We start from the raw sequence: 25175 nt of genomic DNA, 5'->3' as shown, positions 1-25175 counted from the left end.
GTGCGCCGCTTGGCAGTGCTGCTCCTGCTGCTGCTTCCGCTCCTGCTCCTGTCGCCGGTGCGTGGGGGCCGTCCCGCTGTGCGCCCGCGGTGCACTCTGGAGGAAGGCTCGGCTGCGCGGGGAGGGCGTCTGGCGGGGCGGCGTCAGAAAGAAGTGGGACCTGCTGCAGGTGAGGCTCCGGGGGAGTGGCGGTCCGTGGCTCAGTGCCGCTTCTCCGTGACCCGGTGAGGCGAGGCGGAATCCGTCCTGCAAGGCCTCGTTTCTAACGGTGAAGCGGCGGAGAGGCGGGCGTGGAAACTCGGGCGCGTAGGCTTGGCCTCAGGGGCTTCTTTGGTGTTAGCCCGGGCCGCGGGGTTGGCGTGGGGCTGCCTCCTGGGGCGCGCCCGCTGCGTGGCTGCCAGCCAGGCCTCGGGGGTAATGCGGATGCTCGCCCATGGAGTCGCTGGGACGAGGTAGTCCTCGGCTGCTGGGCAAAGCAAAGGAAGGATCTGCCGATGAGACTCACGTAAAACCGCCTTAAAGGGAGAAGGGAAAGAAGCCAGCTCTCAGAACAAGGGTGGATTAATGTCGTTGCTACGCTTTGTGCCGCACGCTGCGTTAGGCTGGTAACAGGAGTGAGCACTTGGGTGTGGATTGTGACTGATACACAAATGTGTATAAAAAGCACATCCAAAGAATATTCTGGGCTCGTAATTTCCTAGACTCCTTAATAAAACACCTCATGTGTTTACTCACGCCTATGCTAAATGTTGGGGCATATTTAAGTATACTTACTTGTAGGGGTTGAAAGTGATTTGGGTGGTTGGTTTGTCTTGTTTGGTGCCTTGTTTGTGTTCAGATACAGAGCAGAATGTATGTATTGATACTTCCCCCCTCCCCCCATGTTAAAACTTAACTGTTAACATGTCAGCTTGCTACATTCTAGCTAGAAAAAAACCTGCAGAAATTTCTTCAAAGTAAGATCACCATGTTATGTCTTTCAGGATTTTCACTGGCTTATTGGATACTTTACCATACACCTAGTTAGGTTTTTCATTATTACATACTTTGTCTCATCTAATAGTGTGGGTTCTCTTCCTTTTATTTCAAAGACTTTTCAGTTGTGTTTCTTCTTAGGCTCTTGGTATTTAATATTGCTTCTGTGCTGTTGGGAAGCCTGTGTGGCATGTAAGTCAGACTTCATAGTTTGGAAATAACTAGTTTGTCTCCCTCCATACTTTCAAGGCCTCCCTAGAAAGCTTTTGCCTTGAAGTCTGGCAGATTACAATGAGTGCACCAAATAAAGCGCTAGAACTACAGCTGCAAATGAAGCAAAACGCTGAAGAGCTGCAAGATTTTATGAGAGAACTGGAGAGCTGGGAAAAAGACATTAGAGAAGTGGATTCCGAACTAAGGAAACAGAGTGGTGTCCCAGAAGAGGTAAAAAGCACAAGTCCAGTGTCATTGTTAACTTAGCTAGTCATAATGTGATGGTGTTTATCATAGTTACTATTGTTGCTTTAGCAAGATGCTGATGTTGATTTAAGATACCTGAATAGAAGTTCCTCCTTGGACTGAAGCATACCAAAAATTTCCTCTGTAAACTGCGTCACCAGCAGAGCTGTGGGGCAGTAGCCTCTGTAGGTGGTTGAGACAGTAACATTTTAGTCAGTTCCAGTTAGATCTAGGAGAATATTTCAGTTTGCCGCATCAGTATTAGCTGCTGGCTTTTAATATATTGATGGGGTACTTCAGTGATATTGTGCAGTCTCTTCTGAAACTTGGCTTTGTATTGTACCTGTAATCCTTGCTGCTGTTACGAATTGCAAGAGTTATAGTTGCTGCTCTAAGTGGGTTTTGTGGAGGTCCTGAGAACAGCTTGCCAGATGGGTTTCTAAATAAAAGTAGCCAGTAGATAAATACTGTATCTAGGTATAGGTACTGTAATTTCTGTAATGAGAGGGACTTTCACACATTGCTTTTGTAACAAATTACTTCTTTCAATTTAGAATTTGCCACCAATTCGAAGCAAGGCTTTTAAGAAAAAAAAGAAAAGCAAAAGTAAAGTCCCTTCAAAGATAACCACTGAGGAAAACAAGAAAAATAAGATCAAGTCTTATGATTATGAAGCTTGGGGAAAACTTGATGTGGTGAGTCAGAATATTTGCTTGTTAACCGAGTCTTGTCCCCAGTTGATTGTGTTTCATGTAAGATTTTGTTATGGTGCTGAGAGGTCAGTCCACAAGTGAGTATCTTGGCTACTGTATTATGGAAAGTAGCTTTCTCCCCAAAAAGGTGGTGTGTTTAAAATTTGGAATAATGAGTAATATTCGAGTTTTCTATTGGCAGTGCTTTCTTCCAGCAGATTGAATTTGACTGTAATATTAACATTAAAAACAAAATAAAAATGTTTAATAAGTCTCTTAAAAGGTCATAATTCTACTAGAATATAAGGCTAACCACCTCTGGCAATATTAGAGGATAGTTCTTTCACTTTTAAAGTCATCTTTTACTAAAGAAGACTTACTAGGAGAGATTTTAAAAAGCATGCTGCTGACTCTTAAAGTCATTTTATTCTGTGTTGTTAAATTAGAATGAAGTAATGGTTTATTTTATCTGATTTCAGGATAAAATACTTGAAGAACTTGACAAAGATGATAGCACTCATGATTCGGTGTCTCCAGAATCAGACTCTGAAGAAGATGGAATTCGTATAGATGCCGAAAAGGCTCTTGCAGAGAAGGAAAAGGTTGTGTCATGATAAGTCTTTATTTGCAAAGCAGCAATTTAGATGTAGGGGCATTCACAGTGTCTTTTAGAAGATTGTCCACTTGTATCCCATTTCTGCTGTGGTGCCCATTTGAAAGGAGATTTTCACTGTGTTTATTTTTCTTCTCATCACTGATTGCCGCAAAGCCTGTCAGGCTCTGCTTAATAGAGTCTTATGATGATCAGGGGGTGGGTGATGTATTTTGCTTTGAGAAATTGGGTTTCTATATAGAGTTACTGTATGGATCAAACTGCATTTGTCTGAACACAGTCTGAGTACCCCAAACTCCCCAAGGCTATAAGATTAGTCCCTCTGTGAGGCCAGTACACCTGTGAGTGGTGGATGAGCTTGCATGTGTTCCTTGCCTTGGTAGTGGCAGGTTCATGCCAGTACAGTTTTTGCCTGATTTTGCAAGTAGAATGCAGCAACACCTACCTCATACTTCATTGTCATATGAGAGAGATAAGCTAAGTTTTGTAGCAGCTTGTGTGGTCCCAAGAAGCTCTTTTGTTCACAAGCAATCACCTGGCACCATTTGTCAGTCTGTAGATTTGTGGAGTTTATTACTTTATTTTTCTTTCTTTTCTGTGTGGATGACATCTGTGCTCTTGATCTGCTCCCGTGGAAATTCCTTGATTTATAACCTGCAGTCTGCTTTGAGAAATTGAAGTCTTCGACCCTTACCATGTTGGCTGCAGGGAGGCAGTTGAGGGCACACAAGATAATTCTGTTCTGAAGCAGGCAGAAATTAGAATATTTATGTTGGAAAACAAAGATGTGCAATTTAGTTACTAAAAGGTCAAAGTTGGCAATCTAAGCAATTATACATGTGCTTGTTGTAGGCTTCTTTAAAATGAACTACAGATATTGAAAATGAGTGTATACGTTTATATGTGTAAAAAAAATTGTGATTGCATAAATAATGAACAACATAGGGAAGTCATTGTGCCCCTGTACTCTGCTTTGGTTAGGCCGCACCTTGAGTACTGTGTCCAGTTCTGGGCCCCTCATTTTAAGAAGGACATTGAGACACTTGAACGTGTCCAGAGAAGGGCAACAAGGCTGGGGAGAGGCCTTGAGCACAAGCCCTATGAGGAGAGGCTGAGGGAGCTGGGATTGTTTAGCCTGGAGAAGAGGAGGCTCAGGGGTGACCTCATTGCCCTCTACAACTACCTGAAAGGTGGTTGTAGCCAGGAAGGGGTTGGTCTCTTCTCCCAGGCAACCAGCACCAGAACAAGGGGACACAGTCTCAAGCTGCGCCAGGGGAGGTTTAGACTCAAGGTGAGGAGAAAGTTCTTCACCAAGCGAATCGTTCGTCACTGGAATGGGCTGCCCAGGGAGGTGGTGGAGTCACCATCCCTGGAGGCGTTCAAGAGGGGATTGGACGTGGCACTTGGTGCCATGGTCTAGTCATGAGGTCTGTGTTGATAGGTTGGACTCAATGATCCTCGAGGTCCTTTCCAACCATAGTTATACTGTGATACATTTCATATGGGGTACTTGGAAATACTTCTTTGTAAACAAACATTCTCAGTAAAGCAGTGCTGTATGAGAAATACTGAACACAAATGTGTGAGCATTCTAAAGTAAAAGCTTTGATGTTTTTTCACCAAAAGTTAGCAATGGGTCTATGTGTAGTAACTTTCTAAAAAGGCTTTTTTCTCTTCACAGGGTAATAACTACTTTAAACAAGGGAACTTTGATGAAGCTATACAGTGCTATACTAGAGGGATGCATTCTGATCCATACAATCCAGTATTGCCCACAAACAGAGCATCAGCTTTTTATAGGATGAAAAAGTAAGACTTGTATTGTTAACCACCCCCCTCCCCCCCTTTTTTTTTTCCTTTTCTTTGAAATTCTGCCTTCATATTTTTCATCTGGTTTTAAATGTATGTTATTTATCATGCTCTGATACAGTCTGAGATTGGTTTTGCAGCCCGCTTTTGCATTTTCAAAGTGAAATAGAAGTGGCCAGGAAAAGGAATCTGGGAGACTTTCTCATCTTTTTTTATCTCAGCTTTCATGCTAGAAGTTCACAGTCTTCTGTATTACACCATAACGAGTTCAAAAACAGGGAAAAAAAGTTCACTGTCTAATTTGCCTTTCAGATTCAGTAAGCTCTATTTCTAAAGCTTTGATTTCTTTTGGCATAAGAAAGGGTAGGGAGACTTACTCTTTCTGTTGCAGTAGAGGTCCTTAATCTCTGTTTTCTTTTCATATTTTAATGTATTCTGAGTTGTTTAAATACTTGTTCTATACCTCAAGATTGCCACTTGAAAGAGAACTTACAGAGCTTCTAATTAGGCTAAATCACTGAAATTTAGCCTTCGACACTTCCCGCACCACATCCTGGTCTCCAAACTGGTGACACATGGATGGGTGGACCACTAGATGGATAAGGAACTGGCTTGATGGCCGCACCCAAAGAGTGGCTGTCAATGGCTCCATGTCCCAGTGGAGGCCAGTGACAAGCGGAGTCCCTCAGGGATCAGTCCTGGGACCTGTCTTGTTCAACATCTTTGTGGGTCACATGGACAGTGGCATTGAGTGCACCCTCAGCAAGTTTGCTGATGACACCAAGCTGTGTGGTGCAGCAGACACGATGCAGGGAAGGGAGGCCATCCAGAGGGACCTGGACAGGCTGGAGAGGTGGGCACAAGCCAACCTCATGAGGTTCAGTAAGAGCAAGTGCAGGGTCCTGCATCTGGGTCGAGGCAATCCCAGGCACAAATCTAGGCTGTGCAGTGACTGGCTGGAAAGTAGCCCTGAGGAGAGAGACTTGGGGCTGCTGGTGGACAAGAAGCTCAACATGAGCTCGCAATGTGCACTTGCAGCCCGCAAAGCCAATCAGATCCTGGGCTGCATCAGGAGAAGTGTGGCCAGCAGGTCGAGGGAGGTGATCCTCCCCCTCTACTCAGCCCTGGTGAGACCCCACCTGGAGTACTGTGTCCAGTTCTGGAGCCCCTATTACAAGAGGGATGTGGAGGTGCTGGAAGGTGTCCAGAGAAGGGCCAAGGGCCACAAGGATGATCAGAGGGCTGGAGCACCTCTCCTATGAGGACAGACTGAAGGAGTTGGGGCTGTTCAGTCTGCAGAAGAGAAGGCTCCCAGGTGACCTAATTGTGGCCTTCCAGTATCTGAAGGGGGCCTAGAGGAAGGCTGGGGAAGGACTTCTCAGGATCTCAGGTAGTGATAGGACTAGGGGGAATGGAATGAAGCTGGAGGTGGGGAGATTCAGGCTAGATGTGAGGAGGAGGTTCTTCACCATGAGAGTGGTGAAACCCTGGAATGGGTTGTCCAGGGAGGTGGTCGAGGCCCCGTCCGTGGAGGTGTTTAAGCCCAGGCTGGATGAGGCTCTGGCCAGGCTGATCTAGTGTGGGGTGTCTCTGCCCATGGCGGGGGGGTTGGAACTAGATGATCCTTGTGGTCCCTTCCAACCCTGAATGAAACTATGAAATGTCTAAAATAACCTCTCCTTATTTTTTATAGATTTTCTGTTGCAGAATCTGACTGTAACTTAGCACTTGCTTTAGATAAAAATTACACAAAGGCTTATGCCAGAAGAGGAGCTGCTCGCTTTGCTTTGAAAAATCTTCAAGGTGCTAAAGAAGGTGTGTCTTTTTAGATGTCTTAACTATTTGTCTGTCTGTTTGATTAAAGTTGGTGTGCTTTGCTTATTTGGTGTAGGAACTCAGATTTCATTTCCTCTAAACAAAAAAGTACTGCATATTCTTCTGGTAAGGTGAAATTCAAGCAGCAAGTCCAAATTACTTCTGTAGTTATTAGTTCTAGAATAATTGAGCTTTAAATATCTTAGAATATGTGTTGCTTGTAATAACTCAGATTTCCTGGGTAGCTGGGTTATCTCAAAAGAAGGCTCTTACTTTATATGCTGGTTGGTAGCCTGTATTTTCTACCTGAAACATTGTCTTCTCACCTTTGATAGATTATGAGAAAGTTTTAGAGCTGGATGCAAATAACTTCGAAGCAAAAAATGAACTGAAGAAAATTTATCAGGTAACAACATTAATAGGCCCTACCATAAATTAATTTATCCTGGACAGTTTGTTTCTGTATGAATTTATAGCAAGAAGTCAGCAAAATCTCATGGTTTTCTTGGCTTTTGGAGTTCACTGATGTCAAAATTGAATTTCTTCTGGATTAACTAAAGTGTGAATGTCAGTGTAATAACGGATTGGTAGACTAAGCCTGAAGGTCTGCACCACTGTCTGCGGCTTGGTTGTTGTCGTTCCCTTGGCCATAAAGCTGTACTTCTAGCCTGCATGTAGTGCCACTGATTGCTGTGGCCTGGGAAATCAGAAAGTGGTTTACAATAGAATAGAATTAACCAGGTTGGAAAAGACCTTTGAGATCATCAAGTCCAACCTGTCATCCAACTCTAACTAAAACATGGTATCAAGTGCCCCATCCAGTCTCTTCCTAAACACTTCCAGTGATGATGACTCTACCACCTCCCTTGGCAGTCCATTCCAATGGCCAATCACTCTTTCTGTGAAGAACTTCTTCCTGACATCCAACCTAAACCTCCCCTGGTGCAGCTTGAGGCTTTGTCCTCTTGTTCTGGTGCTGGCCACCTGGGAGGAAAGACCAACCCCCACCTGGCTACAACCTTCCTTGAGGTAGTTGTAGACAGCAATAAGATCTCTCCTGAGCCTCCTCTTCCCCAGGCTAAGCAACCCCAGTTCCCTCAGCCTCTCCTCATAGGGCAGAACATAATACTCTGCTGTAAGGCTCATCTATGTCATGACAGGGACTTTGCTTCTGACAACCTTAGTAGACAAGTTTACCTGTCATTACTGTGTGAATACACCTATACCTCTTCACATGTAATTTGGAAACTGCTTGAAAAGTTAATTTTCAAGATGAAGATCCAAAAGTCTCTAGTAATTGAAAAACTGAATGATTTGTGAATGGGAATATATGGAGATCAGGTTTCCTGGTGTATTTTACATTGTGCTACAGCACCTTTTATTTACTAGTTCATTTTCAATAGCTAGAATGATCTCTTCAATTTCTCTTCAGCTTACAACCTCTTCCATTAAAATACTTGGCAGATTTCTGTGTCTTTAAAGTTTAGAATATATTGCAATCTGTTTTGTGCAAGTGTGCTGTTGGGGGAAATGCTTCTTGAGAGGGGGAAAAAAAAAAAATACATCTTTGCAGGCTCTGTCATCAGAAGAACATCCAGAACAGAAAGAGGTTGAAGATGCTGTCAGACCAGAATTAACAGATGCCGAGAAGCAGCGCATTGAAGAGCAGCAGCTCAAGCAGAAGGCCATTACAGAAAAAGATCTGGTAAGTCACTGGTTCTGGTGGAATAGAAGAGAACTAGAAAAAGCATTGTGTTCTGCTATTAGCAGTGCAGATGTGTAAATTAAACCTGAATACTGTCTTGAATCTCAAAGACAACGTTCTTGATCTTTAACCTTAATTGTTTCCCATTTTGAGCTCTGTAAGGAGGTTGTTAATGAGTTCTGTTTGGACTTTTCTGGAGGAATAATTACACAGCCCAAATTATATGATAAATTTCAACTATTTAATAAGTAGAACTGGAACTGTATTTTACAAAAATCCCATTTCTGCAGTAGTATGTGCATCTTGACCTCCTCCAAGGACAGTTTTGGACTGTTTCTTCTCTTTCAAACCTCTGATTACATAATGAAAGGTAGCTATAAAGAAGAGCTGAGGGAGTACAGGCAATAGTGACATTAAAAATGTATTTTTAAATACATGATCCTGACTTGTAGCTGGCTTATGGATTTCTCAGTCGCTCTACTGGTTCAATTAAGAAATAATAGTATCAGCTAAAACAGTTTTCTTGCTGTTCTCTCTAGCTATGTAACTTGGTTGATTTATTAATATATTGATAGTCATGTTTCTTATAATTTTGAAGAGGCCACAGAAAAGAAATTTAAGTCTAATGCAATACTTCATTAGTAGCAGTTCATTCACTGTGGTCCTGTTCCTGGCAATGTGGATCCTGTTAAGTCTGAACTGTGGCACTTTCTTGCCATTGAGTAGTCAAGAAGTTTAAGTACATGGCTTCATTTTTAGTACTGAGGAGCAAAAGGTAATTTTAGTCTTCTGGAAAGAAACAAAAAGTGCTGTAATTTTATTTTAGGAAGCATTAATTAGGAAATAACAGCCACATTTGTGCCCAAATAATATTTGAGGGGAAGTGTCACGGATGTAGCAGGACAGAAACAGATTTGTGCAGCTATTTTGAAAGGAGAACTGCAAAGGTTCAGCCTTGTGGAGCTTGCATTGAAATTCAGGCGATTCAGGATGCTTTATCCTGAACATCAAAAGCAATCAGAAGTTACAGCCTTACAAGTCTGCACTTAAACTATGCATGTAGCAAGACTTTTATTTTTTTTTTCCCCCCAAAGTACTAGAAAAAAATAACCTTTTTTTGTTGCTCTTCCTCCAAGCTTAGATATTTAGAAATATGCTGTGAATAGCTGCCATGCTATGAGCATTCTTTATTAGAATAAACCTTTATTAGAATAAACCAAACCAGGTTGGAAGAGACCTTCAAGATCGTGTCCAACCCATCAACCAATCCAACCCACCCAAACAGCTAACCCATGGCACCAAGCACCCCATCAAGTCTCCTCCTGAACACCTTCAATGACGGCGACTCCACCACCTCCCCAGGCAGCCCATTCCAATGGGCAATCACTCTTTCTGTATAGAACTTCTTCCTAACATCCAACCTGAACCTCCCCTGGCGCAGCCTGAGACTGTGTCCTCTTGTTCTGGTACTGGCTGCCTGGGAGAAGAGACCATCATCCGCCTGTCTACAACCTCCCTTCAGGTAGTTGTAGAGAGTGATAAGGTCACCCCTGAGTCTCCTCTTCTCCAGGCTGAGAAACCCCAGCTCCCTCAGCCTCTCCTCATAGGGCTTGTGTTCCAAACCCCTCACCAACTTTGTTGCTCTTCTCTGGACATGCTCCAGCAAGTCAACCTCCCTCCTAAACTGAGGGGCCCAGAACTGGACACAGTACTCGAGGTGTGGCCTAACCAGTGCAGTATACAGGGGCAGAATGACCTCCCTGGTCCTGCTGGCCACACTGTTCCTGATGTGATTCCTGTTCTTGATACTGTGACCCTGTCTGCTAAAAAGGATAAGAAAAGACCATTTCACTAGATCTTTCTGAACACTACTTTTTTTTCCCTAACCTAAATATTACAGGGTAATGGCTATTTCAAAGAAGGGAAGTACGAGGCTGCAATAGAATGTTACACCCGTGGTATAGCAGCAGATGGCACCAATGCTCTTCTGCCAGCTAACAGAGCAATGGCTTACCTAAAGATTGAAAAGTAAGTAAGATTACATATCCTGTATCGTTTCTTTCATTGTTTTGAACTAGATGGAATGGTGATCCACTAGATTTTCACTCAGTAAGGGAATCAGTGTGTGTGATCTCAAAATGCATTCCGTAGAAGGAAGTTCTGAGAGAATAAAACAGCTTCAGTATTAAATCCCAATTTCTAATGTTTGATTTTTGTTCTTGATGTGCACAAAATTCTACGTATTCACCTCTCTCAAAGGACTTGCCCAAAGCTTTGTCTTTTTTGCCTGTAAAACCTAGTCAGATAAATACTGCACTGTAAAAATGTGGATTATAACTTCTGACTTCTAAGGGAATGGGTAGGAGCTTTTTCCACACACTGTCATCTTTTAAAGTATTTTTCTGTAATTCTGCCAGTGGAGACATGCACATGTACTTTATTTTTAATTCAGCTTTATTCAAGTAATCCAGAAACAATAGGAAACAAATCCTTTCTAACAAGTATAGAACAGAATAGAATTAGCCAGTTTGGAAAAGACCTTTGAGATCGAGTCCAACCTATCACCCAACACCATCTAATCAACTAAACCATGGCACCAAGCACCCCTTCCAGTCTCTTCCTAAACACCTCCAGCGATGGTGACTCCACCACCTCCCTTGGCAGTCCATTCCAATGGGCAATCAGTCTATGGGAGAGTATGGGAGATTACATATGACCATTTTTCAAGTCTGAAATGTGTGTCATAGAGTGGCCATTGGAATGGGCTGCCTGGGGAGATGGTGGAGTCACCAGCACTGGAGGTGTTTGGATGGACTGGATGGGGTGTTGGTGCCATAGTTTAGTTGATTAGATGGTGTTGGGTGATAGGTTGGACTCGATCTCAAAGGTCTTTTCCAACCTGGCTAATTCTATTCTATTCTAAAGTAGTTTATCAATATGAAAAGCAGGGAGCTGAGCATTATGTTGGTCATCTGTTTTCACACAGGGTGGCTGGGTATGTGAAGAAACAAAGTACTAATCTTAAATTATGAGATTATAAACTAACTGGCACTGTGTTTCTGATACAACATTTGTAATTTAGTACTGAAGCCAAAGAGGACATTACAATGCAAATAATGTTCTCAGAGTCTGAGGAAATGATACTTTAATTCAATGACCTTGCAAGAAAATCAATTCTGTAGGATAGATCAGTGTATGCATCTATAAATTTCTTAGAGAACCCAAACATAACGTGCAACAGAAATTAATTGGTATTCTTACAGACCCCTAGAAGTGGTAAGAACTGCAAAAGAAGAAAACAAACCAAGAAAACAACTGTTTCCATAAATGTAATGGTAGTTTGAAGAAGGGGAAGAGAAATGAATGAAAATACTTTAATATACACATAGTGGAATCATGATTAAAAATAACTGGGGTGGGTAAATTTGATCTTAAAATGAAACAAATTGCTTTAATGTAGGGATATATTGATTTCTCATTCTGAAGTAGCTAAGGACAAGGCACAGAAATTCAGATGTAGAGAAACTTTTGCTTACATGCTTGCATTTATTTGTGATGATGAGTCAGTAGTGTGTTGTGAGGTAGAATAGAATAAACCAGGTTGGAAGAGACCTTCAAGATCGTCGCGTCCAACCCATCAACCAATCCAACCCACCCAAACAACTAACCCATGGCACCAAGCACCCCATCAAGTCTCCTCCTGAACACCTCCAATGACGGCGACTCCACCACCTCCCCAGGCAGCCCATTCCAATGGGCAATCACTCTCTCTGTATAGAACTTCTTCCTAACATCCAGCCTAAACGTCAGAGTTGGCTGAAATTTCAGGGTGCTGAGAAATTTTACTTTTTAGCCCAATGATGTGTATGTAGGTATTTAAGATCTATTTTCATACTTTGTTTTGGGTAGCTCTGCTTTCCATTTGAAATTGCCTTGTGAAAGTGATTATTAATTTTGTACTAATCTTTTGCTGAGATATGAAGAGGCAGAAAATGACTGTACACAAGCTCTGCTCCTAGATGCATCCTATTCTAAAGCCTTTGCCAGAAGAGGAGCTGCCAGAGTTGCTCTTGGAAAGCTAGAAGAAGCTGTGCAAGGTATGATTTTGAATTAGCCTGTGATAGGTAAGAGATGAGTGTAAGGGTATCCTGTTGTTTTAATCTTCTAGTAACAACTCAATTCCTGACTAATAGAAATTATCAAGGTAAAATTGAAGGATTTCATAGTATCATAGTATCATTCAGGGTTGGAAGGGACCACAAGGATCATCTAGTTCCAACCCCCCTGCCATGGGCAGGGACACCTTTATGAAAACTTTGGTGTTGGTATCTGCATCATCAGATGATAGTTTTGTGTGAAATTACCATTGTCACTTAACAGTGAGTACTAAGAAAGCTTGTCAAATGTTTTTAGAAACTAGGTCATGATGTAAGTAATGGGGTGATTTACCTGCCTTTATTTGAGAACTGTGAAAGGAAAAGAAAAGGTTTAAAAGTTTGCCAGGAGCACTTTGCAACTTCTTATGTCTACAGTTTGTCTATCTCGTTTCTTCATTCAGATTTTGAAGCTGTTCTGAAGTTGGAACCTGGAAATAAACAAGCAATAAATGAACTGACTAAAATAAGGAATGTATGTATGCTTGTGTCTATATTTTTTTTGGCTAAGCTTCTAGTAATCAAATGTTTTCATTCTTTATTGCATAATGTTTAACTTCATCTTATTCCTCAAACTTTGATCTTTTGCACAACTTACTAATTTTTCAGGAATTAGCTGAGAAAGAAAAGTGGACTTGTCAAGATTACCCTGCAGTATTGATAAAAGAAGATGAAAAAAAAAATATAGTGAAACTGATTGATAATCCATTGTACCTGAAATCAACAGTAAGTTGTTTTATGAGTTGCTTTCAATAATGATGGGAAAAGTAGAGCTTAAAGCTGTGTGGTGGTTTGGCCCTGGCTGAGGGCCAAATGCCCACCAAAGCTACTCTATCACTCCCCTTCTTGGATGAACAGTGGAGAGGGGAAAATATAACAAAAGGCTGGTAATAAGGTAGAATCAATTTAATAATCCCAAGCACAGGCAAAAGACTGCAGGTGGAAGCAAAAGCAAAAAGAGATGCTGTTCTCCAGAGCAAGAAGAAACAGTCTCAAGCTGTGCCAGGGAAGGTTTAGGTTGGATGTTAGGAAGAAGCTCTTCATAGAGTGATTAGCCATTGGAATGGACTGCCAAGGGTGGTGGTGGAGTCACCATCACTGGAGGTGTTTAGGAAGAGACTGGAAGGGGTGCTTGGTGCCATGGTTTAGTTGATTAGATGGTGTTGGATGATGGGTTGGACTCGATGATCTCAAAGGTCTTTTCCAACCTGGTTAATTCTATTCTGTTCTCTATTCTACTTCCCTTCAGCAGACAGTTTTCCATCCCAGGAAGCAGGGCTCTAGCACACATAGTGGTTTCCTTGGAGGACAGATGCTATGAGCAAATATCCCCCATTTCCCTCTTCCACTTAGTTCTTATATCTGAGCTGATGTCATGTGGCATGGAATACCCCTTTGGCCCATTCGGGTCAGCTGGCTCTCCTGTGTTCCCTCCAAAGGTCTTGCCCACCTCTCAGTGTACTCCTGGGTTAGGGAATTGTTGGAAAAGCACAGCCTGGGTACTTGTTCAGCAGTAGCTAAAAGATTGGTGTGTTACCAACACCCAGATACAGCGCTGCAAAACACAGCAGTGGAAGGATGCTCTGAGGAGAATAAATTCCAGCTCAACTAAACCCAATACAAGTTGAAATCCAGTTCTTGCTTATTTATGGAGGCTAATGCCTGTTAGATACATCTTGCTGCTGGAAAGTCCAAAATTTACACATTCTCTCTTGATGTTTTCCAAGAACATAACTTGAGTATTTCCATGCAGTATGTCAGTAGCATTGGTGTAAGCATTCTGCCTACAGTGCCACACTCTGGAAACACAGTGTGTGACTTTAATATGAAATGGGAAGACAAACCCTCAACTCTGCCCTGGGTCCATAGCTAGTATTGTGGTTGAAAATAAAGGGGATGCAGTTTAGTTTTGATGCCCTACTTGAGGAAGCTTTGGGTAAACTTTCTTCTTTCCATCTGCTCTTTAAAATTTCTATAGCAGCTGCAGTGGTAGCAAGACATGTTGCCTACCCATGTCATATGCTGGTGTCACTGAGGGTAAGAGCCTTGGGCTGCATTTTATCCACATAGTCTGAATTTTGAGAACCAATACCCTGATATTTTAGTCTGTGAATTATTAGTGCTTGTAATCAGATAATAGAATCATAGAATGCACTGAGTTGGAAGGGATCTGTAGAGATCATGTAGTCCAACCCCCTCTGCAGTAAGGAGGGACATCCCCAGCTAGATCTGGCTGCTCAGAGCCCCATCAAGCCTCATCTTGAATGTCTCCAAGGATAGGGTCTCTACCACTTCCTTGGGCAACCTATTCTGGTGTTCTACCACCCTCATAGTAAAGAACTTCTTGCTAGCATCCAAGCTAACTCTGCATTAGCATAGGACAAAATGCAATATGGAGAGTAATAGCAGCTTTCTTTATGCATGAGTTCTCCTCTTAGAACATTTAATCTTTATACATTCAGCAGTGAGTTGTTTAAATACAAGACTTGCTCACACTTTGTATGGAGTACTGTAGTGTTCTGCTTTTGATGATTTGAAAATGTTTACTTCCACTAAACAAATTATTTAGAGGGATGGTTTCAGTAGAAAATGTGTGATTATTTTGATCCTCTTAATGGAGAGGAAGGAATTATGTATTCTCTATAAGCAGATAGAGCATTTCTAGAAACCTAAATGAATTTCTGAACTGGCAGATTATAGACAATTATATTAGGTTTTCAGTTTGGCTGCTAAATTAAGTGGAGGTAGTAGGTTAATTGTGTTTTTTTCCTTGTAATTCTATTAAGGTAGAACAAGTACAGATGAAGCACGTGTGCTTTTAGTACTGTCCAGGGGTTGCAAAGATGTGTAATATGCTTCATGTCTAGCAGGCAGCCTCCCAGTTTTGGTGCAGTGATGACATGATGTATTTTCTGTTAATACACCAAGAAGATTAGGGGGTTTTGTTGTGATTTTAAATGGTTTCCAAACTGCTGTGGAGACTTAAGGATTGTGTTAGAGTCAAACAGAAAAATCTACCATTTAGAAGTCTTAAATTGAGTATGTTTGTGTGTGTTTTCCTCTGTATTTCTAGGCAGTATACCCTATGTTCATATTCAGTTCTTGTCCCCCTCCAAATGTTGCTTCCCAATAAGACCTCTGAAGGTGGTGCTAGGTGATGATAAAAACTAGTGGTGATCATGAAGAGATGAAACAAGATGAAGCATTTCAGTTATCGTGTCCTTGAGTGATGGAATTAATTGCCTTGTGATGTATGTAACTTGATCAGCCAGCAGGGCTCAGTTACAAATATATATTATCTTAACATTTTAATTTGAGGGTCAAGGCCTGTGTTGCTTCATAGGTTTCAAAATACATGCTGGTCCTTGCCCATTCAACCTTACTGGGTGGAAAAAAAACACACTGTTTGTTTTGTGTTTTTTCCTATTACTGGGAAAAGAGACTGCATGGTCAGAAATCATCCAGAGTAAGAATTCACTGATTTGCAAGGGTAAAGTAATAAAGTGATCATACAAGGCTTCCCACAGACTTGGCATGAAGCTTCTTTTTTTTTAGCCATGTATCAGTATATTCCATGTGCACCACTACAGATGACATTGATTATCATAAGATACTATTATTAGTATGAAACTAATCCCACCTGTTTTGCTGGGGCCGGTATGTACGCTGCTGTTGAGGCTATGTGTGTGACATGAGGTATGTGTTCTGTTTAGAAACCTTTGCAAAGAATACCCATTGAAGATATTGATGATGACACATCATCAGTGTCACCAGCAGTGCCCAGCACTACTTCTGTAGTCAACAACTGGAAGAATTCAGTGAGTATAGAAACGACAGAGAATCAGGATGACCATTTGACTACCGCAGACATTCCAAAAGCAAAGCACTTGAAAATAGAAGAAATCAGTGATGCTTCACCATTGCAGTAAGTATAAAAAATTGTGATCCTTGTTTTAAAAGGTAAGTGTAGTGGAAATGTAGTCTTCATTTTCAGATTTCTACATGTGATCAGTTACTGAACATGGTTTGGGGAATTTAAAATAAAACCAAAGCATCAAAAGAAATGGTTTTGTTGCATGTCTGTCTCTGATCATGTGGTAGTTGGCACAAGTATGATCTGTTCAGTGCCAGGTGGAAAAGTAAGTCCTGTTCATACAGGAAAACACTATGAATTGCCTTCCATTTGGAATGCATGATAGACTTTCTTCCTTGTGCACCTCATTCTCCCCAGCTTTGATTTTTGTTTGTAACATTTTACAGTCAGTTCTGAGAAAAGTTCAAACATTCAGTCTCAAGCTGTGCCAGGGGAGGTTTAGGTTGGATGTTAGGAGGAAGTTCTTCATAGAAAGTGTGATAAGCCATTGGAATAGACTGCCAAGGGAGGTGGTGGAGTCACCATCACTGGAGGTGTTTAGGAAGAGACTGGAAGGGATGCTTTTTGCCATGGTTTAGTTGATTAGATGGTGTTGGATGACGGGTTGGACTCGATGATCTCAAAGGTCTTTTCCAACCTGGTTAATTCTATTCTATTCTCTGTGCACCAGTTTTGTGAGAGAACAGAAGGTGAGTGTCACCACTCTCCTCTGCTGAGCAAGCAGCTGATAACTTGAGATTTGTTCCAAGTTTCCAAGTTCTACCCTGTTAGCTGGGCATACTCAAGTAAGATTGGCTGAAACCAGAGTGAAGCACAGAAGCCACTGTCCTAGCTTTAGCAGGGGCTAGGAGTCTGCTTAAGGAAGTGCTCTATACACTGGCATCATCTCATTCTGTTGATAATAAAGACTTCTTACAAAATTCTGATTGAATAATTTATATGAGAAACACCCTCTGCACCCACCTTTTCCAACTCATCAATTTTTCTCTGTCAAGTGTCGACGAAACAATTGTCTTAACTTCTGAAGAACAAATTGACCTAACTGGCAAATTAAAGGACCAAAAATGGTTCTACTGTAATCAATGTTAAAAATGGTTTGCTCATTACCTTCTCACTGGTTTGCATTGTGAAACTGCAGAAAATGCAACATTTATTTTGCAGCTGTGCATGGTAAAAATCTATACCTTAAAACACAGTTATTTCTGGGAACAAAGCAGAGAAAGGCCAAGCATGTTGCTAAATAGAATAGAATAGAATAAACCAGGTTGGAAGAGACCTTCAAGATCATCGTGTCCAGCCTATCATCCAACACCATCCAACCAACTAAACCATGCAACCAAGCACCCTGTCAAGTCTCCTCCTGAACACCTCCAGCGATGGTGACTCCACCACCTCCTCGGGCAGCCCATTCCAATGGGCAATCACTCTCTCTGTGTAAAACTTCCTCCTAACCTCCAGTCTGAGACTGTGTCCTCTTGTTCTGGTGCTGGAGAAGAGACCAACCCCCTCCTGGCTACAGCCTCCCTTCAGGTAGTTGTAGACAGCAATAAGGTCACCCCTGAGTCTCCTCTTCTCCAGGCTAAGCAACCCCAGCTCCCTCAGCCTCTCCTCATAGGGCTTGTGTTCCAAGCCCCTCACCAACTTTATTGCCCTTCTCTGGACACACTCCAGCAAGTCAACATCCTTCCTAAACCGAGGGGGGCAGAACTGGACACAGTACTCGAGGTGTGGCCTAACCAGTGCAGTGTACAGGGGCAGAATGACCTCCCTGCTCCTGCTGGCCACACTGTTCTTGATGCAGGCCAGGATGCCATTGGCCCTCCTGGCCGCCTGGGCACGCTGCAGGCTCATGTTCAGCCTACCATCACCCAGCACCCCCAGGTCCCTCTGCCTGGCTGCTCTCCAGCCACTCTGACCCCAGCCTGTAGCACTGCATGGGGTAGTTGTGGCCAATGTGCAGAACCCAGCACTTGGATGTGTTAAATTTCAATGTAGATAGAGATCAAGTTGGATCAAGTTTAAAGCTTCCTTAATTTGAAAGGAATTTTTAAATGTCTACTTAAACTAAAATATTTTTTTTATGTATATAATATTTTATCATTTTAATGGATTGAAGGATCTCTAGTTAGCTCAAAGTATTGGGTTTCCTTAAATGTGTTTCAAAATCTCTCTGCAGGCTTCCTGCTAGCGTGAAAGGAATTTCTTCGGTGGTGCATCCATCTTTCCCTGTGAACAAACAGAGAGAAAAAGAAATCAAAAGGTCATTTAGCTCTGTTTCTCCAATCCCTCCCGTTCCTGCAAATTCTTTCCAGCTTGAATCTGACTTCAGGAAGTTGAAAGATTGTCCAGAAAACATGTACTTGTACCTGAAGGTATGAAATAATACATTATTGATTGATGGTGTTTGGACGGCTTCTTCAACTGGCATTGAAGAAACTGCACAAATTTAGGTGGAAAGAATATTTCAAGTGTCTTAACAGTGCACAGTGGTGCCTTTCTTTAATTGCCTTTACATAACACTAAGTAGTTTAGTATCATAGTATCATTCAGGGTTGGAAGGGACCACAAGGATCATCTAGTTCCAACCCCCCTGCCATGGCCAGGGACACCCCACACTAGATCAGGCTGGCCAGAGCACACTTCAGTGTTTCTTCTCTTGTGCCTTACCTCCCTTTGAGTGCAGCCTCTGCATAATCTGTCTAGTCTTCCAAATGTAGGCCCTGATGCTGTAAAGACTTTATTAGTAACTAATTTCTCAAACTAGTGGGTTTAGGGTAGTCAGATATGACAACATTCCTATCTCTTCAAACTGGAAAAAAATGCTTGGAACATAGATCTACATACTCTGTAGTTTGGCTTCTATGTATTTTACAAAAAATACTGCTGAACATCCTTTTAAAAGAAGTTAGCAGTTATCATCACCAAAAAACCCCCAAATCAAACAGGGCAAGTGATTTGGTTTTGTTTTCATGCACTTCAGTATCACAGTATCGCCAAGGTTGGAAGAGACCTCGAGGATCGAGTCCATCCTGTCACCACAGACCTCATGACTAAGCCATGGCACCAAGTGCCACGTCCAATCCCCTCTTGAACACCTCCAGGGATGGTGACTCCACTACCTCCCTGGGCAGCCCATTCCAATGACTAATGACTCTCTTGGTGAAGAACCTTGAGCCTAAACTTCCCCTGGTGCAGCTTGAGACTGTGTCCCCTTGTTCTGGTGCTGGTTGCTAAAGATAAGAGACCAATCCCTTCCTGGCTACAGCCACCTTTCAGGTAGTTGTAGAAGGCAATGAGGTCACCCCTGAGCCTCCTCTTCTCCAGGCTAAACAACCCCAGCTCCCTCAGCCTCTCCTCATAGGGCTTGTGCTCAAGGCCTCTCCCCAGCCTTGTTGCCCTTCTCTGGACACGTTCAAGTGTTTTGATGTCCTTTTTAAACTGAGGGGCCCAGAACTGGACACTACTCAAGGTGCAGCCTAACCAATGCAACCAATGTATTGTCCAAGACATCTAAAAACTCATTTGTAATTCTCATGACTCAACTGGATGTCTCTAAAAATAATTTTTCTTTTAATGTTTCCACAGCAAATAGAGCCTTCACTCTATCAGAAACTGTTCCAGAAATCCTTAGATCCAGACTTGTTTAACCAGATACTGAAAATTCTGCATGACTTCTACATTGAGTAAGTTTAACTCTTCCTTTTGTTTTTTTTTTTTGCTATTGCTTCCTTCCCCTCCCCAGCAACAACCTTGGGTTTATAAACTTATTTCCAGCATGCAGCATGATGCAGTAATTGGAATGATTCATTTGCTCCTTCTTAAGAAATGAAGCATATCTTAAAATCTTAGGATCATAGAATCATTAAGGTTGGAAAAGACCTTTAATATTGAGTCCAAATGTAACCCAACTGCCATGACCACTAAACTGCATCCTGAAGTGCCACATCTACAGGCTGCTTGGAACACCTCCAGGGATGGCAACTCCACCACCTCCCTGGGCAGCCTGTTCCAATGCCTCACCACTCTTTCAGTAAATTTTTTTCCCCCTAATACTCAATTTAAACCTCCTCTGGCACAACTTAATCCCATTTCCTTTTGTCCTTAAAGAGGTAAACAAATAAATAGCTTTTACTTTCTCTTGTTGAAATCAGTTTTGATAAATAGCATTGGAAATGGAATAATAGACCCTATAAAGTAATGGTTGTTTGTATTACTGTGTATATTCTGTTGTCCTATATAAGTGCACAACATTAGCTTTCTACATTGACTTCCTGAAGCTGAGACACAGTTTCATTTTTGTGTGCTGCTTATTGTGATACATTCTGACTTCTATTTTTAGTTACTTCCTAGCATTTTACAGTAGCCTGTAGTAAATCTGTGTTTGAGCAAAAGAACCTGACAGCTATCTTTGAAATTCCTATCCATGCTACCACTTGAGCCTTCAGAGACACTGTGCAGCTTCTCTGTGTTATTCTGAGAGCACACACTTGGAATGTTTGTAGGGTGGTGCTTTATGGAGAAAAGCAAACTTAAAACAAGGTTAACCTTTCCCTTCATTTCTTCATAAGTAAATATCCTTCCTGGGGGTGAAACATGACTTCTCAAGGGATACAATTCTATGTTTTGGTGGTGTGACATATAAAGGCTAAGATATTTAAATTGTTTGCAGCAAGGTACAAGATATTTCCTTCAGAGGGAGACAGGATAAGTTATGAAATGCAAATACTCACAGCAAGTGGCATTTTTAACAAAGGAGACTCTTGTTTACTCTTGACCACATGAATGTGAAATGAATATCATCTTGGAATGGATAAAAATAGTCAGTTGGCATCAGTCTAGGTTTTTCTATTTCTCCCTTCTTGCCCTATATCAGAATGGTACTTGCATATAAAGATTTCTGGATGTTGACTTTTTACTTTGTGTGTGGAAGAATGAACAGGAACGATGAGACAGGCAGAAAATAGGAGAGAGGCTTAGAAGGGAATTCCACCGGTCCTTTAAATTAATTGTTCCTGCTGTCTTTGATATTCTTGGAGCTACTGAATCTATCTAATCAACCATGGTTCTTTTTGTATTTCTAATAATCCCCAGGAAAGAGGAGCCATCACTCATTCTTGAAATCCTCCAGAGGCTATCTGAATTAAAAAGATTTGATATGGCAGTAATGTTTATGTCGGGCTCGGAGAAAAAAAGTAAGTAATTCAATAGTGTCTTTTGAAACCTCATTTGTGATGTCTAGCTTTTGATTGCTTTAAAGGTTAATAGGGATGTCATATGATTTTTCTGAATCTTTTGCTTCTTTATTAATTGTTAAGACTTGAAAACTGCAGGTAAATCCTCTTGTTGTTATCAGTAATAACGCTGCATTTTAGTCCGAAGGAAGCTCCTCTGGTATTTCAGTTTGTAGCTGGCATTGTTAGGGGTTTATGAAATATGTATGAAAGCTTTGATATGAGATGCAAGATGCCCAAATCACAGAGTTTCCACAATTTGCAACCATTTCTTGGCAATCTTGACTTTGGTTGAGAGGTGTTGCCAACAGAACTCAGCCTGTCATCTGTCCTGCTCTTGCAGCATCGCCTAGATGAGTTTGCAGCTCAGGTTGACATTAGTTTGAGCCTATGATCTACAGAATATGTAGCAGTGAGACGCAAGCAAAACATTTGTTAGGGTCCAAATCATGTCAAATCTACTGTCTACAGCTGAGGTGCACTAATAACCACTATACTTCCAAAATCTTGATACCTGCCTCTCCCTAAAATAAACGATTTGTTTGACTGCCCGAGTGCCAAGGAGAACTGGCAGTTTAGACTGTAGAAAACAGGACGCTGCTGAAATGACGCTAAATTCAGGATCACGTACGATCACAGGATGTTAGGGGTTGGAGGGGACCTTCAAAGACCATATAGTCCAACCCCCCTGCCACAGCAGGACCATAGAATCTAGTGCGGGTCACACAGGAACCGAAGCAAGAGACAAAGGGTAAAGGAGGATGCAAAGTGCAGTTTATAGAAAATGTGATGACCATTCCAAGGCTTTCCCTTCAGTCTTTGCTCATTCCCTGCACTGCTCTATACAGCCTTTTTTCACACGAGGTCTTGTGACTTAACACAGAGAAACAGGGGCACCTGCTGCTGAGTGGCTCTGTGACACACAGCTTAGAGCCAGGTGATTCAAGTGCAAGCTCCATCCTTCAGCATTCAGCAGTCTCATAGAAACTGCCAGCTGGTTTGCACATGAAAAAGACAACTAGGCAGGTATGAGTTCAAGAGGAGATTGGACGTGGCACTTGGTGCCATGGTCTAGTCATGAGGTCTGTGTTGATAGGTTGGACTTGATGATCCTCGAGGTCTCTTCCAACCTTAGTTATATTGTGATACTGTGACTTACTGAAGTGCAAGTAAATAAACCTTTATTAGAATAAACCAAACCAGGTTGGAAGAGACCTTCAAGATCATCGTGTCCAACCCATCAACCAATCCAACCCACCCAAACAGCTAACCCATGGCACCAAGCACCCCATCAAGTCTCCTTCTGAAATTCCTCTCCTGAGTTGTATTCACGCCATTAACATGATGTCAGCTGTATCTGCCATCTGGCATTAGTTTTTATTTTCTGCATTTAATGTCATAGTGCCAAGGTAATAAAGTAAAAAGCTGCCTGTTTACATTGTCAGGATTATACACTTGTTTAAAGAAATGGTGTTGGGCAGCTTGTGGGCATCAAAACAAAATGAGAGCTTCCCTTTGCTACTGTTTTTTCATTCTCTCAGTAGTTCTAAAAACCTCCTCATATTTCAGCTATATAATCCAGCTCTTGCTCTCACTGAAGAAAGAACTGGACTGAGGGAGCTGGGGTTGCTCAGCCTGGAGAAGAGGAGACTCAGGGATGACCTTATCACTCTCTACAACTACCTGAAGGGAGGTTGTAGACAGGCAGATGATGGTCTCTTCTCCCAGGCACCCAGTACCAGAACAAGAGGACACAGTTTCAGGCTGCGCCAGGGGAGGTTCAGGTTGGATGTTAGGAAGAAGTTCTATACAGAAAGAGTGATTGCCCATTGGAATGGGCTGCCCAGGGAGGTGGTGGAGTCGCTGTCATTGGAGGTGTTCAGGAAGAGACTGGATGGGGTGCTTGGTGCCATGGTTTAGTTGTTTAGGTGGGTTGGATTGGTTGAAGGGTTGGACACGATGATCTTGAAGGTCTCTTCCAACCTGGTTTGGTTTATTCTAATAAAGGTTTATTCTAATAACTTACCTGAAGAGTGTGAATAACAAAGCTAACAGTTTGTTGTGATGTTCTTTTACAGTTACACAAGCGTTGTTCAACCATGTGAACCATATGGGATTGAAAGATGCTGCTGCTGAAGAATTGGAGAGGAAGTATGGCGTTTCCTCGTAGTGAGATAACTGACAAATTTCTGTTTCCACACCTCTTTAATGTGGAAATCATCTGAAGAAGCCTCTAAAGACTGGAATTTTGCTCCTTTTGTATAAGTAATGAAACTGTTAAACTTGGCTTAGCCAAATGGCAAGTGCCTGAAGAGAAAATTGTCTAGTTCTGCAGGTACATTGCTTTCCAGCACCTGAAACAGTAGAGGTCTACATTGTCTTCAGTGGAATCTGCTTGCCTAAGAAAACAACTGGGCAGGTTAGAGTATAGAATTTGGATTGTAGATAGAGGTCTTTAATAAAAGGGGAAAAAATAATTATTTATAAACATGTCTTTGCTAAGAATCAAATGGTATATACTACAAATGTGCACAGTTTTTATTTTAGGAAATAAACTGAATGTTGAATTGAAGATACTACATTTATTTTTAAGCTGCCTGAATCATTCTTCTCTAAGGGTACACCACACCAGCCCATGTCATATACCAAGCCTAAGGTACAGTGGACAAAAATTTCCAGGTTTCTTTTGCTTGGTTTTTACCCTAAGGATGAATTTTTAGCATTGACAGCTGAGATGTTGCTGTGAAACTTCAGCTGTAATTGCAGAATAGAAGGAAGCCAAATACTGTCAACTTAGTCTAGGGAGAAAACCCACACTTTTTTGTGGGTTGATGATGACATCTACCTTTTGGCTCAGTTGTTCCTAACCAGGTAAAGGGTTTATGAAACCTCAGGAAGCTAAGTGAGGTATCTGTCCCCCAGGAGGAAGAAAAAGGTGTAGAATCACCTGAAATTCTTAGGTGAGAAATAGCATTAGTCATAATCACCTGTTCATACTGTTCACATGGCCAGAAGAAAGAACAGTTCTTGTCAAGTATACTGTAAGATTTAACTGTTATCCAAGCACTGGTGTCTAAAATAGTTGGCTGTGTCTCCAGGGTTGACCACTACCTCTTTTCATCCTGCCTAATATTCTGTCACATTGCTTTCATCCTTGTTAGTCTTTGTGCTTTACTGATGCTTCTCTCTCTCTTGCTCACCCCGTACTGACTTGGGAAGCCTTCTGACATGAATGCTTTTGTTTTGGTAGTTGAGCTTTTCTTCAGAGGAATGACTAAACAGCTGTAGAGCTTGAAAAGATTTCATATTTCCAAGATGGGTTAATGGAAGATAACTTTCATACCTTTTCCTATGTAGTCACTATTAGACAACTAATTCACAAGCATTTGCAGGTGTGTGATATCCTAGTTCAGATATAATCCAGGTTAAAAACAAAAAGCAACTGAGCTACAACCGTGGGCTAGGTAGCAGCTGACATGAATAGAGCACCCAAATCCCCAAGGTTAACTTCTAATTAGCCTGGAACTGAGCCCTAGCAGAATAGTTACTGGGGAAATGGGAGGGCCTTTATATACCCACAATATGATTTGTTATTAATGGGTGTGTCCCAAGTTATGTGGTTAACTGTTCACTATTTCTTGTCTGATATGCTGCTGAATAGAAGTGGGGCAGGAGTAGTTACCAAAGTAATTTTCTGTGTCTTTGTAGGTACAGCATACCTTCTTGTGGACTGGTATGAGTTGTGCAATGTAGGGCAGAGGTGTACGGGTAACTGTGTTACAGAGTACCTGATACATTCTCAGAAGCTGCTTCTCACTCAAAGGCTGCTGGATGAAAGCTAGGATTGT

General features: G+C 41.8%; 1 protein-coding gene across 1 annotated transcript; it reads left to right on the top strand.

Moving 5' to 3' along the window:
* The first annotated feature begins 33 nt into the window (after nucleotides 1–33).
* On the top strand, nucleotides 34–23899 carry RPAP3 (RNA polymerase II associated protein 3). The gene is made up of 17 exons (XM_068170372.1): nucleotides 34–169; nucleotides 1225–1419; nucleotides 1989–2129; nucleotides 2606–2728; nucleotides 4421–4548; nucleotides 6242–6363; nucleotides 6699–6769; nucleotides 7937–8068; nucleotides 9969–10096; nucleotides 12044–12165; nucleotides 12627–12697; nucleotides 12832–12948; nucleotides 15936–16147; nucleotides 18273–18468; nucleotides 19682–19779; nucleotides 21188–21288; nucleotides 23406–23899. The coding sequence occupies exons 2-17, from the start codon at nucleotides 1267–1269 to the stop codon at nucleotides 23495–23497; spliced, it is 2007 nt and encodes a 668-aa protein (XP_068026473.1). The 5' UTR covers nucleotides 34–169; nucleotides 1225–1266; the 3' UTR covers nucleotides 23498–23899.
* The last annotated feature ends 1276 nt before the right edge of the window (nucleotides 23900–25175 follow it).

Source organism: Melanerpes formicivorus, unplaced genomic scaffold, assembly GCF_026170545.1.
Source record: "Melanerpes formicivorus ecotype bairdi unplaced genomic scaffold, bMelFor1.0.p_v2 SCAF_3, whole genome shotgun sequence".
In the NCBI taxonomy this organism is placed as follows: Eukaryota; Metazoa; Chordata; class Aves; order Piciformes; family Picidae; genus Melanerpes; species Melanerpes formicivorus.
Note: the sequence above shows the minus strand (reverse complement) of the source record. Positions and strands in the feature narration are given on the sequence as shown.